The 20,209-nt window shown below is 35.0% G+C and overlaps 2 protein-coding genes across 2 annotated transcripts; one reads left to right on the top strand and one right to left on the bottom strand.

Annotated features, from left to right (window-relative positions):
* Positions 1-3,086: 3,086 nt before the first annotated feature.
* LOC116189457 (self-incompatibility protein S1-like) lies at positions 3,087-3,782 on the bottom strand. Its single transcript, XM_031519126.1, has one exon. It carries the CDS (start codon positions 3,628-3,630, stop codon positions 3,181-3,183), a length of 450 nt encoding a protein of 149 aa, XP_031374986.1. The 5' UTR covers positions 3,631-3,782; the 3' UTR covers positions 3,087-3,180.
* Positions 3,783-12,595: 8,813 nt separating this feature from the next.
* LOC116188874 (S-protein homolog 2-like) lies at positions 12,596-12,913 on the top strand. The gene has a single exon (XM_031518332.1). It carries the CDS (start codon positions 12,596-12,598, stop codon positions 12,911-12,913), a length of 318 nt encoding a protein of 105 aa, XP_031374192.1.
* Positions 12,914-20,209: the final 7,296 nt, after the last annotated feature.

Genomic DNA, 20,209 nt, shown 5'->3' with positions numbered 1-20,209 from the left:
ATTGAGCCTCATTGGGCCTCGCTCGAGTCTCTGGCTGAATGAACCATGTCGGATCGGAGCTCAAAATCCTGTCCCGAACATTGCCCCCTACTTGGGCACATGCGACGCTCGTGGTTGAGGAAGTCATTGACACATGTTGCTCTATGGCTCGCAGAATGTACTCCACCAAAAGCACACTCCAAACAGCTGTACACCTGTGCATACTCGAATTTCATCTCATCGGGGCTTACATGCGCACGATCGATCGCACGATTTGGGAGTATCCACCTTCTCGGGGACACGTGATGGAAACGCGTGAAAAGGAGTTGCTACTACATGTTTACGACTCGGAGGTTGAGGGCCGATGAGTTATCCGAGTCTAGAGGTAATGGATACACCTAGTTGCTCATGCACATGGTCTGCAGAACCGAGGGTTCCGAATTCGGGGGGAGTTTTGTTACGTGTGGGCCTATATCCCGCACGCCTCGTTGGTACTCTAATTTGTCTAAGACTTGCCGTCTTTAGTTTATTTACCACGTGAATTAAGCTTCGCTCATTTTGCTCGGTTTGACATCATAAATTCCTGAAAATATGTATTTTTTTCGATGATTGAAAATGTTTTGTTTTTTCTTGGTGGAGGAAAATGGGTATTCTAAGGTTATATCATAGCGATTCAGCATCAACTACCTCATGATAAATTCAATTTTTTTTTCCTTAGCACTTCATTTTGAAAATCGATCAATTTCTTATTTACCTTATCGCATCAACTCTTTTTACTGTGATAAAAAGTGAAGCGTACTCAGCAAAGGGAATAAGTAGCGGTGCTTAGCTCGAGAGGCATGGTCACGAGAAAGGAGAGGAAGGTAATGCTAGTCAGGAAGGAAGAAAAGATGGCGATCTACCGAAAAACCTCCTGATGCTGATCAAAGGGGTTCAGGGAGCGGGCTCAACAGCAGCCAGCAGAAGGGAGATGATCATCAAGATGGTCCTTAGATGGAGCAGCAGAAGAGAAGCAGCAGCAGCAGCAGCCAGAAGCCGAAAGGGAAATGATGTCCTGCAGCCGAGGAAGGACCGAAAAAGGAGAAGAAAAGGAGAGAAATGCAAGTCAACATATTTTTTTTTGGGCAAGTATGGGCGTGTAGTGCAGAGAAGTAGAAGGAAGGGAAAGAAAAGAAAAAGCAAATGAATTGACCCTGCCAATCCAGTCTGTGGGGTCGGCCAAGTTGAACACTTGAGCTGACCCTTCTGACATCTCCCTCCCTTTTATTTATTTATTTATTTACTGGTACGGTCGTCTTCGGGCGAAATTCGATTTTTCCGGGATTCGTTGATGTTTCTGGAAAGAAAACTTCAAAATTGAGAAATTCAAAAAATAATTGGCTCTATAAAAATTTTAATTTGCATCAACGGAGATCGAATCTCGATAGAAATCGACCTTGAATATCCGAGACGCTTCGATCGTAATTAATCGATTATATTCGAAATTCAATTTTTATAATTGGGTATCCGAAAGATCTTATGGAACTACCGTTGCATTCAGAAAAATTCAAGAATTGATATTAAGTAGAAAAATATTTTTGATCCCGAATATCGTTTTAAATTTTGAAAAATTAAAATTAATGCATGTAAGACCTGAAATAATAGTTTTTGCAATTGGATATCCGAAAAATAAATCAGGACCATTGTCGTGTTCAAAAAAATTAGATGATCAACACTTTGAAGAACACTACTGGTTGCGAGTGTCCCAAACATTGGACTAGAAATTCTTCTGGTTCATGAAAATAGGATTTCTGTTTTGCTTGGCAAACATTGCTGCGTTTGATTTGTTAGTATGATTTTAGAATCATGATTTTGATTTTGATTTTGATTTTGATTGTGGAAAAAGACAAATAAGATAGTATTATAAATTTGACTTGGGAAACGTGTATTTTTGTTGTGTAGTGTGTTGAGTTAAAATTAAAATTATGATTCTAAAATCGGTCTAACAATTCAAACGGGGATTAAATTATGGAAATTGATCTTTGTAACATGTTTTGGATGTAAAGTTTCTAAAATATCAATTTAGTCAAGAGCATTTATCAAATAGTGTAATAATATAATACAGTCAAAATTTCAGATCTATTCATAAGATTTTGTTTTTGATAAGATTAAAATGTATCTCCAAACTATTGAGGGCGACTAATTTCTGCCTGGATATGACTTGACTTTAGTCACGAGTTTCATCACCGTACTTTGAAAGTCAATAATAATTTTTTTACTAATGCTCCCACCTTAGGTGTTTGTTTTTGTTTTTTTTTTTTTTGTTTTTGACCATTCTCCAGAAGTCTTGGTTAGGATGATAGAATTAGAAGGAAAGAAAGGGGAAGGGAACGATAAATTTTTAAATCTCATATAATTTTATATAGAATTTCACATCTCTATCCTCCCCTCTGCTCCACATGCCCAAACAAAGCCTAAAAGTTTTCTATGCCGTGGTTTTTAACTCGAATTCAAGTGATTTTTATTTTTTATGTCACTAGATATTGACTTTTCCAGCACTGATCATGTGGCTCCGGAAACCCTTATTTCATGTAATATTTCAACTATGTACTAAGAATTCAGCTAATTAAGAGTTTCTCATAAATGTAATTTCACTAATAAAAGTAATATTATAATATTTGAAGTGAGAAAATCTTAATGTCTCACTTCATATTGATATGATGAGAAAGAACCAATATAAATTTTTTAACGAGGAATAATTATGATAATTATCGATTAGTACTAATTTTCCTATGCAATTTAAATGGTGATTTCTCAAGCCACGTAATGAGATAGTATCACCGAGGAACTTCTCATTTAAAGCATAAAGTACTATGAAAAATATAATATCAGTGAATTCATTATTTTAAAGAAAGTCTAATATGGAAGAAAGGGGTTTTCATTGCAAGTGGCACAAGTTGCCAAAGCGAAATCATGTGATTCGAGTTCGATCATCGTCCGTGAAATTTTCGTGCCTCTTTATTTTGCTTTATTACTGATGAGCTTCCCCTGTTAACAGGAAAATTAAAAGAAACAATAACTATATGTGATACGCATCGATAACATAAATAGCTTTATATTAATTTTACGGTTGCAGCAACAGGTCCAATCAAATATCAAGGATGCCCAATATTTGCACCTTTTTTTATATGTATCTTATTGTAATATTTCCTGCCTCAACATTTACCGCTTCCAAGGAATAACAATATCGGGCTTTTCACTGGAAGATTCAGGGTATCCCATGATGCCATCTCCATTTGCCACCCACATACAGTAATCAGGGCACCTGTCGGTGTCGTCCCTCGAGGCCCTGTAGATCTCAAAGTCGACATTATTGCCTTCATGTGATGCCCTGCAGAAGAACAGCGTGGTGCCCCAGAAATTAACCTTGAAGTGGAACGAGTAGCTCTGGCCCGTCCCAACCTCATGGGTTCCGAGATCATCGTCCTTCGATTTACAATGTATGGTGAAGGTCGCACCAAGAGGCAGCTTGTTGAAGATTTCAACAGTGACCGCGGGGAAGAAGCTGAATTTACTGCCGTTGGCTGCCATTGCTACCATCGGTACTTCCGATAACACCCCCATAGATAATACAAGCCCCAAGAGGAAAGAACTTCCGTTGATAAAACTCATGCTTGCTTAGTGTCTTTTTTCGATCGGCCGCTTTCTTTGATTAATTATCTGGGGCCTAAAGAAAGCATGATTTGCGCTATATAGCAACTCTTTTGGCATCAAATTATTATATTGCCTGGCACAATAGTATTGGAGCCTAGTGAAGAATTTTCCATATTCTAAATCATTATCTGTCGAAGGAAAGTATATAAATTTGTAAAAGGAAAGTATATGAATTTGCAGGAGTCGGAACATATTTTTCACCAAAAGTTTTGGTCCTTTAAGTTTGACTTTTTGTTCGACATCATATCCTTCTCTTTTTTAATTTTCATTCTTATCCTTTATGTAATGATAAATGTTTTATATGGTTCATCATCTTTCTAGCAGTCGAATTTCACTAATGTGGCCAATTAATAACCGATGCCATGCGTATATTTTAGCACATGATTGATGCCATGTGTATATTTTGCACATGTACTGCTTTTAATATATTTATTTATTTAAATCTTTGAAATAAATAATAGGAGAAATTTTAAGAAGATAAAAAATTAAAAGGTGCAACAGATAACGAGAGGAAAGGGGGCGGTTATCATAGCTGAAAATTTGCTTCGTAGGGTGAAAATATTGATAAAGTAAGATTAAAAAAAAACCTATGTATAACGGATTGTTTCGAAATTTTGAAAAAGAAAAGGACAGAAAATGAAAGGGGGTTCGAAGTGAAAGGATGTGGTATGAACATCGGATGCACCGGCAGCAATGGAGTAGCCGCTTCTCTTACACCAAATTAAAGTATTTTCAAAGCGTTGAGAATATTAATTCCACGTAAAAAAGATGAATTAAAATTTATTGGTTTATATGAGATTTTGGTACCATTACTTATTAGCTTGAGCTTTTAAGTAGAAATGGACTCGAGCCCGTATAAGCCCAATGAAAATTTAATATGGTATCAGAGCCTAGGTTACGCGTATGCGTGCCTACGCGTGTGTGCGCACTCACATCACGTTAGGCTCAGTGTGTCGAGTGCAGTCAAAGTGCGCCTCCTGTTAGTCCCCTTTTGCCAGAACACGGAAGAAGAGCCCGGCTCAAGGTCAATTGTTGAGGGCAGGTGTTTAAAGACATGTGACAACGTGTAGGCAAAAATAGACTACACGTTACACGTGAGGGCTAGTGTTGAGGATATTAATCCCACATAGAAAAGATGAATCAAAATTTATTGGTTTATATGAGACTTTGGTACCATTATTTATCAGCTTGAGCTTTTAAATGAAAATGGGCTCGAGCTCGTATAAGCCCAATGAAAATTTAATACAAACTACACACTACCAAAAGTCTCGGATTTCCGAAAGAGTTTGGTTCAGTTCAATCTAAAGTAGGTCTATGATGCAATTACTTTTTTGGTGAAATCACTTTTACTGTCGTTGAATTATAATTATTAATAAAATTCATTGAGAATTTAAAGAAGTTTTTTCCAACATATTTTCTGTTGAAAAACCCAGTACGAATTGTTTTAGGCAGTGTTATCAGAACCGGACCGGATGATGAACCGAAAGGGATACGGGGTCATGGGTTTATGGGTCCAACCGGGGGTTCGATGGGTCGGACCGCTCGTTTATTTAAAATAAAATAAATATTCATATTATTAAAAAAATTATGATAATTAAGATAAAAGTATGATGATTTTAAAGAAATATAATAATAGTATAAGAAAGTATCTATATATTTAATATTTCTTACTTCAAAATAAATATTTTATTTTAATAAGTACTTAAAAGTAGAGTTAAAAGAACAAAAAAGTGGTGGTGGCTTGGTTGGTAGTATGCTAATATGAGAAGTAAGAGGTCATGAATTCAAATCTTTACACAACCAACCAATTTTTATATTAAATAGGAAACCCATAAAAACCCATAGAACCGGCCGGTTTAATGAAATTTTGCTTAAAATCGGCCGGTTCAAAGCTGCCATTTCGATTTTTAGGCGAACCGGACCGGACATGGTGCCGGTTCCCGGTCCGATCGGTCGAACCGGCCGGTCCGGTCCGGTTCTGATAACAATGGTTTTAGGCGTGATTAACACAACTTTTTAAATTTATCTCAATTATTTCCGACAGAAGAAATAATTTACAATTGGAAACTTCCCTAACAGCGCAGTTTAATAACTTCATTATATACCTCGAGGCGCTAAAATTTTTTTGAATTTGTCAGTACCCCGTTTCGGTCCACTGGCGCTCGGAAACTGTCGAAAGGGATCGGACCATATTCCCAATTCATTGAGGAAGTCATGTCTGATCATTATTCGATACACTCAACTACTTTTGAACTCGAGGCATCTCTTTAATTTAACTCCATATTTTACATTTTTCAGAAAAAATACTCTACGGGCGTTTTCAGATTTTACATGCGTCAATTTCCATCTTTTGAAATTCAGAACAATATTCAGAGCTAAAAAATATTTTCTGCATAATATTGATTTTCGAATTTTTATGAACACAATAGTGGTCAATTTTTTTGAATATCCGATTGAGGAAGCGAAAATTTCAGGCCTTACGTGCGTGAACTTTAATTTTCAAAATTCGGGATGATACTCGGGACTGAAAAATAATTTTCTGCATAATATCGACTCTTGAATTTTTTTCGAACGGAATGAAATTCCAGATCATTTTTCATATGGTTGATTGAAAAGACGAGAATTTCATGTCTCACGTACATCAAGTTAAAATTTCAAAATCTGGAACAAAACTCGAGACTAGAAAATATTTTCCTGCATAATATTGGTTATTGAATTTTTCTGAACATGATAAAGGTCTTGAAATACTTTTTGGATATGCAGTTGAAGAGATTGAATCTCGAAAATAATCGAGCAGTTATGATAGACGCATGTAGGAGGTTCTATGTCGATTTTTATTGAGATTCGATCTCTACCGATGCAAAATTGGAATTCTCATATAGCCATTTATTTTTGAATTTTCTCGATTTCAAAGTTTTCATTAGGAAAATGTTGACGAATCACGAGAAATTGAACGTTGCCCAAAGGAACCCGGTACGAACTAAAAAAAAAAATACAAAGAGAGAAACTGATGGCAGAGGGGTCGGCCCAACTGGTCAATTGGCCGACCCCCCATACCTAATTTTTGCAGAGACCAGGCCAGTTCATGGGCTTTGTTTCTTTTTTCCCTTTCTTCTTCTTCTTCTTCTTCTTCTTCTTCAGGAACTAACGCTGCTCAGCTCCTTGGCTCTCCTCTCGGGGCTGCCTTCGACAGCACCATCGCCATCACTAGAGCTCTCAACTGATCTCCCTCTCTTCTCCCTCATCATTCTCACCTTCCCTCTCTTATTCTTGCTCAGTGACAGACATCACCACCTTTCTCTCCATCATCCGAGCTCTCTAATTGATATCTCACTCTCTCTCTCCCTCCATTTTTCATCATCATCGATCCTTCCTCCTCATCACTAACACGGCCACAGACACACAGATGATAGCGTTCCTCTTCCACTTCGTTTTCCTCTTCACCAACATCTTGGGCTCCCTTTAGCCATCATCAATCACCTTGCACTAACACCAACATCTTCTGCTCTCTCTTCCTGGCTCGATTCCTGCAAGCAAAAACAAATGAGAGGGACACACACAGCTCCAACTCTTTCCTCTGCCTCCATCACAACGTCACCATCACATTTCCTGATTATCTCTCTCGCTTCATCTCTCTCGGACAGTTGACAAAAAAGAAGTGGGGATAGCTCTCGGCTTTTCTTTGGAGCAGGAGCAATCCTCTTCTTGTTCCCAGCTCCTTCTCCCGATCTCTCTCTTCATCACTCGCTCTATGTCCCTCCCTCCTGCCATTCTTCCCTAGTGATCACCGTTCGAGCTCCCTGCAATCGATAAGCTCATGCTGCTTCGCTCCTCCCTCGTGAATCTATTGCTGCTGTTCGGATTTCCTGCAAGTTCCCCAAGGCACTGAACCGTTAGTTTCATCCCCTCCCTGAGCTACTATCCCAGTTCGTGCCCTGCTCATGTCTGGTGTTTCCCCCTAGCTCATTGTGCTAACCAGTCGCCCCGCTCCTTGATGCTATTGTGTGCTCAGACAGACCGTCCCCACCTCTATTCGAAGGATTTCCAAAGGTTTATGAGCATCCTCCCGACATTAGCTCGGGAGAGGTATGGAAATCCCAAGCTTAGTGGCATGTTAGGGCTCTCTTGTGCATGACTGATTACCTAATGATGATTGTTGATGAGTTTTGGACCAAAACACCATGGATTTGATTAATATGAGGATCAAGACATTTAAAATATGAATGCGTGTGAAGGAAAGCGGCCCTATATGAACTTGATTTAATGAAATGTTGAACTTAAAACCGATTGAGTGAAATGAGAATGAATCCATACGAATTGAATCTCGTGCTCACTCGGCTTTAAAGAATAAAATCGACTAAAAGAATCAAAACCGGCTTAATCGATCATTTAAATTTAAAACAGGTAAATTAAGTCTTGATGTGATTATACGTACTCATGTTTGTATGTTGGAATGTCTGAATGCATGTTTGATTAAAATCTAACAAGAACTGGATCAATCATGTAAAGTCGGTTTTAAAATTGGATTTAATTTTGGGGCGTCCGAGATTTAAAACTCCCATTGAGCGGTCCATTAATGGCCGGCTCGACAGCTTGAAACTCGTAAACCAAAGTATTCAGTAAATTTATTTAATTTAATCGATCTCACATGCGTAGTAATCGGGACATTCCACTTGGCTAAGTAACTCACTCGACATTTAAATAAATTGTACGAACCAGCTAATAATTTGTAATCGTATCAATAAATCACGAACTGATAATTTTGCCATTTTCCAAACCCATTTTCTTTACAAGTACTGAGGCGTGTGGTCCGTGTAGCATGGATATCTAAGAAGGACTCGCGTGTCCTGACTCGAGTCTGGGCCCGATTTCAGACGGTTCAGGTTGGGATGTAAGAGTTCTTCTTAGACTACTTCCGAGCAGACCAACCGACCTTACGGCTCCTTCAAGGTTTACATACGACCCTGGTGGATCAATGAGATCGGTCGACACCAGCTATTGGCCAAGGTGTTCCGCATCATGCAGTCTCATTTTTTCAAAACAAAATATCTCTCTAAGGGCGATATTGTCAGTTTTTGATCTACCAGCATTCCTAGGGTTAGAGTGATCGAAACACTCCAATCCACGGGCAAAGACGTGCAGCCCTTGCAGGCGGAGAATTCATCTACATAGCCCTCTTTACCCGACCGAAGTTTTTCTGTCATTCTAGCATAGGTTCGGGTGCATAGGAAGGTGGACCAGAGACGGGAGCGAGGACGACCCGTAAAAGGTTGTCCGGCCCTTCATAGGGCATGAGCGGAGACCGTGACATCCCTATGGTGTTCTATGTTTCCATTTGCCTACGTTTGTGCTTAGATCGAGTTTATCTGTTATAAAACACAAAAAAAGGGACTAATCACGCACCCGACATAATCAAGTATGGGAAAACGGGCAGGGCAAAACCCTAGGTTTTAAGATTTCTGAAAAAAAAATACACTTCTGTCATAATCTGCTTATCTGTCAGTGTCACAAAACAGAAGAATTTAAAAGAAACCCACACACTTAAAACTTGACAACATACATCATGTCTGTCAAGCCCTTCCTTTTAGCAACGCTGAATGCTACTAGCCCTTCCAAGACGGCCCATGGTCGATTTTCACCAAGCATGCCTGCTCTGGTTTTGTCTGTTTAGGGTAGAAACGTGATTGTTAAGCAACTCTAGTTCATAATTTAATAATCACGTAAACACGACAATTAACACACAAGTTGTTTGTTTTTATTTGCTTTTATTTGTTCTATGATGGTTCAAATCCGAACCCGTAGGATACGATTCACATGAGGTCCAACGCCCTAAACCATCGATTACGGGGTCTAGAGACCCCACACACAAAGTGCGAGCGACCCAAGTGCGGTACAAGGTCTTGCATTATTTTCAATTTCGGTCTTTCCAAACCTCACGATGGGTATGAGTGGAATATTAGCCGAACGCAAATCCAGCGAGGTCCATTTGTCGTAGTTTTGTATTTATTTGAGAGTATAGTGTGAGGACATTTATTTGTATATTTATTCACACAATGATCCCGGTCGACGAGCGAACAATTTGAGAGTGAAACTGGTCAAATCGGTTTATGAGTCCCCGAGACGAGCCGGACCACACAAGTCAAGGGCCCGGTCCGCGCGGTGAATCGGCCATCACGGTTCGGTTAGCCAAGATGCGAGGATGATGGATTGACCCTTGATAAGAGGATTCGCTCCTTTCCCGAGTTCTTAACCCAAATCAATTATTTCTTCAAATTTATAGTGTCAAACTGGATAAGATGAGTGTAACATAATAAAGCGGTAATAAAATAAAAAATGTGAACCCTAGACAGACCAGAGTACCAATAGGGCATGCAGGATAAATGCTCGCATATAAAAAAAAAAAACCCCGAACTTGGAACCGTCAGTTTTGCAGATCACATGTCTCAGCAAACTAGGTGTATCTATTACCCATAGATTTGAGCAACTCATCTGCCCTTGACATCCGGGTGATAAATAGATAGTGATGACTGCTCCTCACGTCTGTCCGTGTGTCTTTAGGGAAGGTGGATACTCCCAAGCCGTGCGATCAGCACGCACGAATGTGAGCCCCAACGAGACGAAATTCGGATTCGCACAGAATTAATATGGTTCCATTTGACAAATTAATGTACCTTTTTATTCATGGACAAATTAATGTACTTTAAATCAACACATTATCAACAATCTTTCCTTTTTTGTGAAAATAATCAACATTCTTGTGGAAAAAAATAGATAGCTTCAATTCCAAATTTAATTTTGGCCCCACAAAACAAAAAAAGAAAAAAAGGAAATTCATATCCAATTCAATTGTTGCAGTTCATACCCAGATACGATATCGCCATCTAGACTTTACGTTGCATTTATGTTCATTGTCGTTTGTAACTATATCCTACACAATGTAATCTGCTATAAATTAAACTAATAAAACTCACACTTGCAGCGTAAAGTGAGGGAGTCTCAAACGGTTGCTTATATCTTAATTTCTTCAAGCCCACAACAATCAGTCAATCAAGGTTGCAGGAGAGATCCAGTAAGGAAGCATATGAGTTTTGCTGATCAGAATTCGTTCCTCTAAGCACTTCTACAATCAGTTTTACGGCCCTTAAGGGAAACAATGGCCATCGTAATTGACACCAGTGAATTGAATTTGGCTTGATCCCAAAGATCCGGGTCCAAATCTTTAGCAAGGATCCTTGCCAAAGCAAGCTTCAGTATCCCTTACAAGTCGAAGACCGATGACCTTGGGACACACGTGGTCTCAGCTAACCAGAAGTAAGGGTTTGAATTCAGGGTTAACTTTTTTGGAGCCACGTTGTTCTTCTGTGGGGCATCATGGAAAGGTTGGCTTGCGAAGTTCGACATCTACAAAGGCCTCGAGGGACGAAAGGCGCAGGTGCTCTGAGTGGGAGGCCGCATTGGATGCTATCGTGGATCCAAGTCAGGCAAAGAAAACCCTGACATTTTTATTCTTTGGAAGCCATAATTTTGAGGGCAAGAAAGATTGTAATAGGAACGTGAAGTACATGCAATGTGATGACGAGTGGCTGCTATTGTGAGATAGAACAAAATAATAAGGTGCGAGCGAAGGAAGCGGGGCCAGAGGAGGATGGGCGATCGCAGAAGGAGAACCATTACCGAGGAGGACTTGCACGCAAAGCAAACAGTGACAATGCAGGGGCAGGGCTAATTACGGGATTCTGAAAATGTGGAATAAACAACAGAGTCACTGAGACAGAGTGATAGATAAAATAAAAATCCCAAAATGAGAAGACACGGTCGACATACATACATATGTGAAAGTACACCACATGGTTCTCACCCCTTCTTGTGAAAAGACATAAGGGAGTTTCACATTTTTTTATATAGATTATTGAAGTATTGATATAGATAGATACAATGTTAAACTATTATTAAGGACTTCTTAACCAAAATAGATATATGGAAAGGCAGAAAGGTAGGAAAATAAGAAAACTGGCGGCAAAATTTTACACAAAATGTCATAGGAATTTCTTTTGCCGGAAAAGAATAAAAGAAGTGGGATATGAATTTTGCCATCTGCCAACTAATATATTCGACCAAATCCGAAGAGATAGTCAAGATTTTCTAAGTAAAATAAAATGTTGGGGATTTATTTGGTAAGATGAGGTGTGGGATTAACGTAGGGGATTTATTTGATAAGAGATATTAAGGGTAAATTAGGCATTAGAATATGAGAATCCCTGTATTAGTGAGATCTAGTTTCATTGTGGTAATTAATCATCACTTATTCTGTGCCCTTTGCGAATAGTATAAAAAAAACCCAACTTTAATAATGATTGTTTCTATTTGAAAAAATTAACAATCAGAAGATTCCCCAAATTTTTTAAAAATTCAAAGGGATAATCTCATATTAATAGTCAATCCAATGTTTCGAAGTATGAATCAACTTGAGCATTTTTAGATGTTTGATTCAAAGAAAAAAGAAAAAGGAAATAGAAAAAGGAAATATTATATTGCGACCGATAGAAATAGAAATTAGGATAAAGTAGTCACTTTTTGGATTGTGATAAAAATTGACAAGTCTCCAATCAATTAAAATTTTACAAATTAATATACTTTCTTTTCATAATAAATTCAACATTGTAGAATATTTTAAAATTGGTATATCCAATTCAAAGCCAGCATTGATATTAAGCGACTCTTGTTTCTTCAAGACCCTCAGAATTAAAAAAGCATATTGACAAAGAGGTCGAGAGAAGAGAGCTAAGCAAGCATGAGTTTTATTAATGTCAGTTCTTTCTTCTTAATAATTGTACTATCTTTGGCGGTGTTACAGGAATCATTGATCATAGCGACGCCGATTGACGCCAGTAAAATCACAATAGTTCCAAAAACCAAGGTAGAAATGTTTAACAAGCTGTCCAATGGTGCGCCCTTAACCATCCACTGCAAATCGAGGGACGATGATCTCGGGAAACACGTATTAGGGGCGGGCCAGAGTTACTCGTTTCAATTTAGGGTTAATATCTTTGGCAGCACGCTTTTCTTCTGCGGGGCATCGTGGCAGGGCGGGCAGATTAAGTTCGAGATCTACAATACCGATAGGGACGACTATGGCAGGTGCAATGAGTACTGCCAGTGGGAGGCGAGAGATTATGCTATCGTGGGATTCAAGGAAGGTGAAAGTAAAAGCTACGACATTTCTCTTCCTTGGCACCATTAATGTTACAGAACAGAAATGGGCTGGTTGTAATATCGCATATTTATGCGAAAACCTTGGTAGATTCAGGACAACTCATCCAACTGTTTTGTACTTCATTTTCAATAAAGTGGAAAACCCTTTGATTCATCAACCCGTGGTGGATATGCTTCTATCGAGATCTAAATTTATTCTACAAGTTATCTAAACAGATTATACATGACATCCTTCTATCACTAAATCGAGTACTGCATTTAGGTTGCTATGTTCATTGTTCTGTTGTTGAGTTTAATGGCTTCTCAATCAAGCAAATTAAAATCCTTTGATTCATTCCACCAAAAAAAAGGGAAGGAAAAAAAAAGCCTTGCTTGATTAATCGAGCTGTGGTCGAGTTTGAGGAAGAAAATTATGCGTATGCCTATATCGAGAACCAAAATTCACTCTACCAATCTACCTAATCGGATCAGTCATGACATCCTTCTACTAATATATTGAGTATATACTGGGTTTCGGCTGCGTCGTTCATTATTCTGTGTCTAATCTGTGAACGAGCTGTAGAGGTTGTTATCTGTTCCATTCAATGAATTCAAGGTTATTTACAAAGTAAGAGGAAAAACATAAATTCTCATCATTTCGGTTGATGTTATAATATACTACATTAAGAAAAGAGTTCAGCACTAGCTCTCACTATCGACCCAAAACCAGAAGTTTATGTCGATTTTCATTGGTAATACTTCACATATCCCTTTAATTCTTCCAATGTCTCTGTTTTCTAGATTAGGTCCATAAATTTCATTCTTGAATTGTAAACGAAAATTTTTTTTTTGAGTAATTCACGCAAAGCAATATGTTGTAAAAAAAGAGAAACAACAGTCACGTAAATAATCATAATCTATGTAATTAAGTGATTAAACATTATTTATTGATTGTTTATGTACCTTTTTAAGAATCTTGTTTTGTTTTCGAATTAATAAAAAAATAGTTAATACGGTTTCGCATCCATATTAAGATTCCACCACATTCCCTTTGAAGTAAGAAATTACATGTATATACAATGAGAGATTGATGAATTTTTTTCCACTGATTTTATTGGCGCCAGGGGAACTCTATATTCCCTTGGCGATCCATAACAGATCGATGGACTTCTCCGTGACCAACTATAATTGGGAATGCCCACCGAAAAAAAAACCCACCAAAGAAAAAAAAAACTATAATTGGGAGAGATGCTTGCTTGGTCACCTGGCAAAATTGTTGTCGTGATATAAAGGCGAACTTTCACATCTAAAGTAAATATGACAAAATATCAAAAGTTTGCCTTTTATGATGGTATAATTAACTTGCTCGCCTCACAACATTGTGGTTGAAAACTTATTATCTAGATTGATTGCGATCTTGAGCGGCCATCACCCCTCCAATTGGGGTGATCTTTGCCGCTGGGGACGGCCCAGCCGCCACGCCGTCTTCCTCTTCTTCAGTCCTGCAGTCCTGGACCTCCATTTCTTTTTCTAATATTTTATCTTTTATATTATGAAAATAATTTTTATTAAACGGTTTGGCTGAAATTTAACATAAGGACTGAAACCGACACATGGGAGAAGGTTCAGGATGAGAAAACGTTAAGTGTTGAGGACAAAGAAATTTTTTTTCCCCCTGTAATTAACGGACTCTAAAACAGAAAGAATTTCTTTCCTTGAATAATGAAAGCTGTCTTCAATTCTTTCCCTTAATTTCTTATAAGATTGAACTAAGATTAACTCTTTCTTTTTTTTTTGGTAGGAACCTAAGATTAACTCTTTGAGTCAGCATTGATGATGTGCATTCCTTTTTTTTATATCTATACTAGTCATGGAGTCTGTATATCGTACATGATAAAATATGATCTTTTCCTTTGTTAATTTCATTATATAAAATATTTATTATGAATTGTTGAAAATAGTGCACACCGAAAAAGGTAGTAACTTACGATTACTAATAGTATACTATTAGATATATAAGACTAATAGTAGTTAAATTTCACGAATAAGATAAAGGAAAAAATCATATAACAGAAGAGAATTTAATTTGAATCTTGACAAATCCAATATTTCATGATTATGCATAAAAAATTTAGAAGAAAAATCCCCATCATGGCAATATGATTTTTTTTTGTTTTCAATATTATCACGATTCATATGGTGTTACATCCTATCTTATGTTAACATATGCATAAATTTGGAAATCCCAAAAATTCTATAAAAGTTTATACATGAGAAAAAAAGTAAAAAGCTGCAAAACTCATGTTCAAAAATCTAATTATAAATGTACTTAAATAAACTCGTGTGCTTGCGTATGAAAAATTGGAGAAGTCTAATGGTAGTAATATGTTTCAGAGGCGGATTGATCAACTTTTGTGTGGTACATCCGTTATTTATAACGTATCATACAAAATATAATATGAATAACACATCGTAAATATTTTTCTGGATAAGTTGTAATTCTCATTAGATCAAAACTTCAAAAGTATTTACAAATATCCACCTATCCAAGAACAACCCTAAAAACAAACAGCACTACACATCAAAACTTCGTGGTATGTTAAAGAAAATAACTAGTTTAGACTGAACAATCTTAAAACACATCGTAACTATATATGTATGAAAAAATAATATAATCTAATTTGCTTTTTGAAAAGACAGCACACCAAATCTATGAATATATATATATATATATATATATATGATGTGATTTATTCTTAGAAAAGAAAATTGCATGATTTGTTTTATCTAGGTCTTCTCATAAAATATTTATAATTTAGAAAAAATAAAAAAATAGTAGTCCCATAAATCTATCTATATATATAAGTGTGTGTTTTTTAAAAAAATCTTTTTTTTATGAAAACTTAAAAACCTAAGAAAATAACGATTGATCTTACAAATCTATATTTATATCTTTTAAAAATAAAAATAAAAATTTTAAAGATAGCCAAAAAAATGAGAAAAGAAAGAACCGTCCCACAAATCTATATCTATATATTCAAAAATTAAAAATTTTTTTTAAGTAAAACTCAAAAAATCGACAAATTTTCATTAAAAAATGAACACTCTGAAGCCATTTGACCGAGTGTACCATGTTCTTGCTTTCATATATATATATATATATATATATATATCTATATACTTATATAGATTCTGATAACAATATTTAGGAGCTGTCATTTACATATTTATTAAATTCCCTATTTATTGTTGCAGAGTAAATTTATGCAAACAATTTAGCCGTGCATTTATGGAATTCATACTAGTTAATAATTTATTTTGCTTCTTTAAGCTCTAGATCGTGTGAATGCATGAGATTTTTTTTACTAGTATATATTATATTTGAAAGGAAAGTACATTTGCAGTAGGAAAGCAATTTGTAATTGTAAATGGGGTGCACCCGTTCAATATTTAAAAATATTTAATATTATCCATTCACCGGAAAAAATACAATATTATCCAAAGGTACTAATTATATATAAAATAAGATAGCAAAATTATTAAAATTAGCCAATATTTTGAATGCGTGAGTTTATTTTAGCATTTGGATGTTTAACTGAGAAAAAGAAGGAAGAAATAGAAAAACAAAATGCGGTAGAAATTATGATGCAGACAAAGATAATGTTAGAGGCCATTTCACTGGAACAAAGATTTCCCGACAGATATAACACTATGTTAGAGGGCATAAAAGTCTTATAAAATAAGCACTACAAAGAAATTAATTCATTATATATAAAAATTTATAGAAAAAATTATGATCTTATAAATAAAAATTTTATGATATAGCACCCCGCAAACTTAACCTCATAAACATAAAATAAAAATAGAACTTAAAAATATGGGTCTCCAAAATAATGTTTTTAAGGGGCATTTATTTTGTTATGAAAATCCCCTAGAATCGGAAGCAGAATCATTGATGTTTGTTAATAAAAAAATTCGATTTCGATTGCCCCATATGCAGCAATCCAATTACCCCAAAAAGTGGAATCAGAAACCCCCCACATATTAGGGAAATAGATGAATGCATCAAACTTTTATAACTCAAAGTAATTTCATGAAAATCTCAACTAACTTCCAATCCATTGTGATTCATAACAACCACAAATTTATTATTTCAACCGACTAGTTATAAAAAAAATCTAATTCCTGTTCCGAACTAAATCAAACAAAAATTAAGATTTTTGTTCTGTTTTCAATTCCGCCCTATTCCATTTTCGTTTCCAACTCTAATTTTGAAGTGCGAACCAAACGACCCCTAAAAAAGATCGAAACAAAATTTTACCCTAATTACAAAACTTAATATATGAGATAGATCTATATAAACATTAAATTTAAAAATATGACAGGTATTAATTGAAATAACTAGTTTCAAATTATTATTATAATAATTAACTTATTCTATGTTATAACAAAAATATTGAACACATTATTTGAAAATTAAAATTAATAAAAACATTAATATTATTTTTAACAAGAAAATTAGTGTTTTAAAATGTAAATAAGTACAATAATAAATTGTCTAGTCTAGAAATACATGAAAACAAACTCGTGCAATGTATGGGACAAAAAAACTATTATATAGCAAAATTGACTTGAGATATAATAAATGCATCCTATTTAATGCAAAAAAAAACACTAATATCAAATTATCAAGGTTTAGAAATTAGTAATACTAAATAAAATTTTGTCACAAATGGATTATGCAAATAACAAATTGTGTTTGTAAAGTAATTGAAGATATATAGTAATTAGACTTATCAAGGCATTTTATTGCTATTGAGATTTCAAGATTATGTGAAAATACGTTGTTCATTTCATATAGTAATCAATATAAATACAGTAAATTTGTAAGGTAATTAATGTTTTGTAAATTAAATAAGAAAAAGAAAGCACCTTATATGTAGTCAAAATAAGAATAACATTACTAACCATAGAGTTTCTATCCTATGTGAACTATGTAAAAAGAAAGTGAAAATTAAATTAATTGAGGAGCTGGCAATTTATTGAGACAGTTGATTGATCCTATTAAAATTTTAAATAATGTGAACAAACCCTCTTATTATTAAAACTAGATGAATGGCCCGCGCTTGCGCAGGCTAGAATTATTATAATAATTAACAAAATTATTATTGTTGAGTTCTTTCACTATGACCTTTAGAAAATAATTTTGTTTGTTCTCTTACATCTTCCTATCATTTCATGAATGCAATCTCTCCTTGATTGGTAGAATGATGTAAGTACTCAACTCACTATAAGAATATATTGATTCTCCCTAATTTAAAAAATCCTCGAATGAATATATAATATTTCTTACATCAAATAAAAATATATATACCATATATGCCATATATGGCACGACTGTATTGTCTCAAATATTCCATTAGTTGCTTAAATAAAAATTTTGTTATATACTTCATATAAAATTATCTCCCTCTAATCTATATACAATATAATTTATTTACCTCAAGATGATTATGATGATTTTTGATCTTTTTGTTTCTACAGTTAATGAAGAATTTTTTTCTCAAATTTTCCTTTCAATGTCAAAGATCATAGAGCCAAAAAATAGGTTCTTTATCTAGAATACGACACTTCTTTAAGTTCACAATAATAAAATTCTATTAATTATAAATAGCATGAATATATTATTTATGACTTTTCATAAGTTTAATCTTTTCGGCTTATAAAGTCAAGGTGGCAGCATGATATTATAACTATTGTCACACTCTTGTTGGTGGTGATATGAAAGGTCTTACAACCAGAGTTAGGCTTCGTATTACGTAGCATATTCCAGCGCGTCGCTCCGGCTTTTATTATTTTATATAGATTGCATTTGTATGACTTAAAATTATAAAAAGTTATAATTATTTTTATAATTTCTAATACATCTATAAAGTTATGATTTTTTATTTCACCTAATATAATGCAATAAATAAAATTAAGGAAAAGAATCTCTGATGACTAAAGGAAAATATATATATATATATTAATAATTCTTTTAATTCTATCATATTAGGCAAGAAGGAAAAAAATTTGATAAAAGTATACTTTTTAAAGTTTTCTTTCTTAACCGAACTTTTTTGGGAAACAAAGAATCACCTAAAATAGTACACAGTAAAAGAATTCAATCTTACCGAAAAAAAAAATCTATTCAATCATTCCATATTACTAGTTAAATTTCAAAATTTTCAAAACAAATGGTTTTCTTTTTACAAATCTAAAATACTAAGTATAATTTATAATATAAGAAAAGAAATCCGTGTAATGCACATGTATTAAACTAGTATTGAAAGTAATTCCATCATGACTATTTTTTTTTTCATGGTAAGTATTACTCGGTGAGGATGATAAATCCACGAAGGTGGCATCCTTTTATGTTTACACTAGAGAAGATTAAACCCAAGCATCTGATTGTTCCCTGTTTACAAAATCTCGTGAAGATTATAAAGGTCTGCGTTGTTTCTAGGTAACTAACTGCTACATTTCTTTATTTTAGGTGTTTGTTCTATCCAGTTAAGCTGAGTCGTTGCACATTTCGACGGTACGACACCAACAACTGGAAAAGATCAAGACATGAAATGACGTGGTTATTTATTTTTTAAAGATTCATTGGAGTAATAGTTTCTAAAATGGATTTGTTTGATCATGCCAATCAAGAAGGTACTTGAGCAGAATATGTTATATAATTATTTTCACAATGATCTAATGAGAATGAACTGATATGATTTTTTAATATGATTTGCTATATTAATTTATGCTACATTAATTCGTCCGATTTTTTTTTTTACTCCTATATTCGAAAGTCCAATATGTCTCACTAATCTTATTCAAGTCGGGTCGGTTCACTATAAGGTAAAACTCTCCATATATAATTCTCTCCATTCACAAGACTTGAACTCGAGACTTAACTTAAAGAGAATTAGTGCCGAACATTCACAAGACTTGAATCTGATATATTAGTTAAGGAGAATAACCGTTGAATTGATTGAACTAATTGCATCAACATATATTAGTTATGTTTATACTTGTGTTCCTTTTTACCACTAAATTAACCCCTTAAGATTAAGGTAGTGTTACTTCGCACGTACTTTTGCATCGAATTTCTCTCTGCTGTTGGCATTCTATAGCAGAGCTCAAGAACGTGGCATGACTGTTCATGTACATACAAAAACTATTGCGTCCTACGCAAGTCATTTTCTTATTATTACTATTGCGGTTGATGGAAGCTGACATATTATTACTACTTTGCGTCAAAGTCATTTTCTTTCTATTAAATTTTCATTAGACTTATATGAGTGCAGATCTA

Source organism: Punica granatum, chromosome 8 (assembly GCF_007655135.1).
Source record: "Punica granatum isolate Tunisia-2019 chromosome 8, ASM765513v2, whole genome shotgun sequence".
NCBI classification, from domain to species: Eukaryota; Viridiplantae; Streptophyta; class Magnoliopsida; order Myrtales; family Lythraceae; genus Punica; species Punica granatum.
Note: the sequence above shows the minus strand (reverse complement) of the source record. Positions and strands in the feature narration are given on the sequence as shown.

What these genes read in the sequence shown, in the direction of transcription:
- LOC116188874 (XM_031518332.1), top strand. Translation starts at nt 12,596, where the DNA reads ATGTTTAACAAGCTGTCCAATGGTGCGCCCTTAACCATCCACTGCAAA.
- LOC116189457 (XM_031519126.1), bottom strand. Translation starts at nt 3,630, where the DNA reads ATGAGTTTTATCAACGGAAGTTCTTTCCTCTTGGGGCTTGTATTATCT.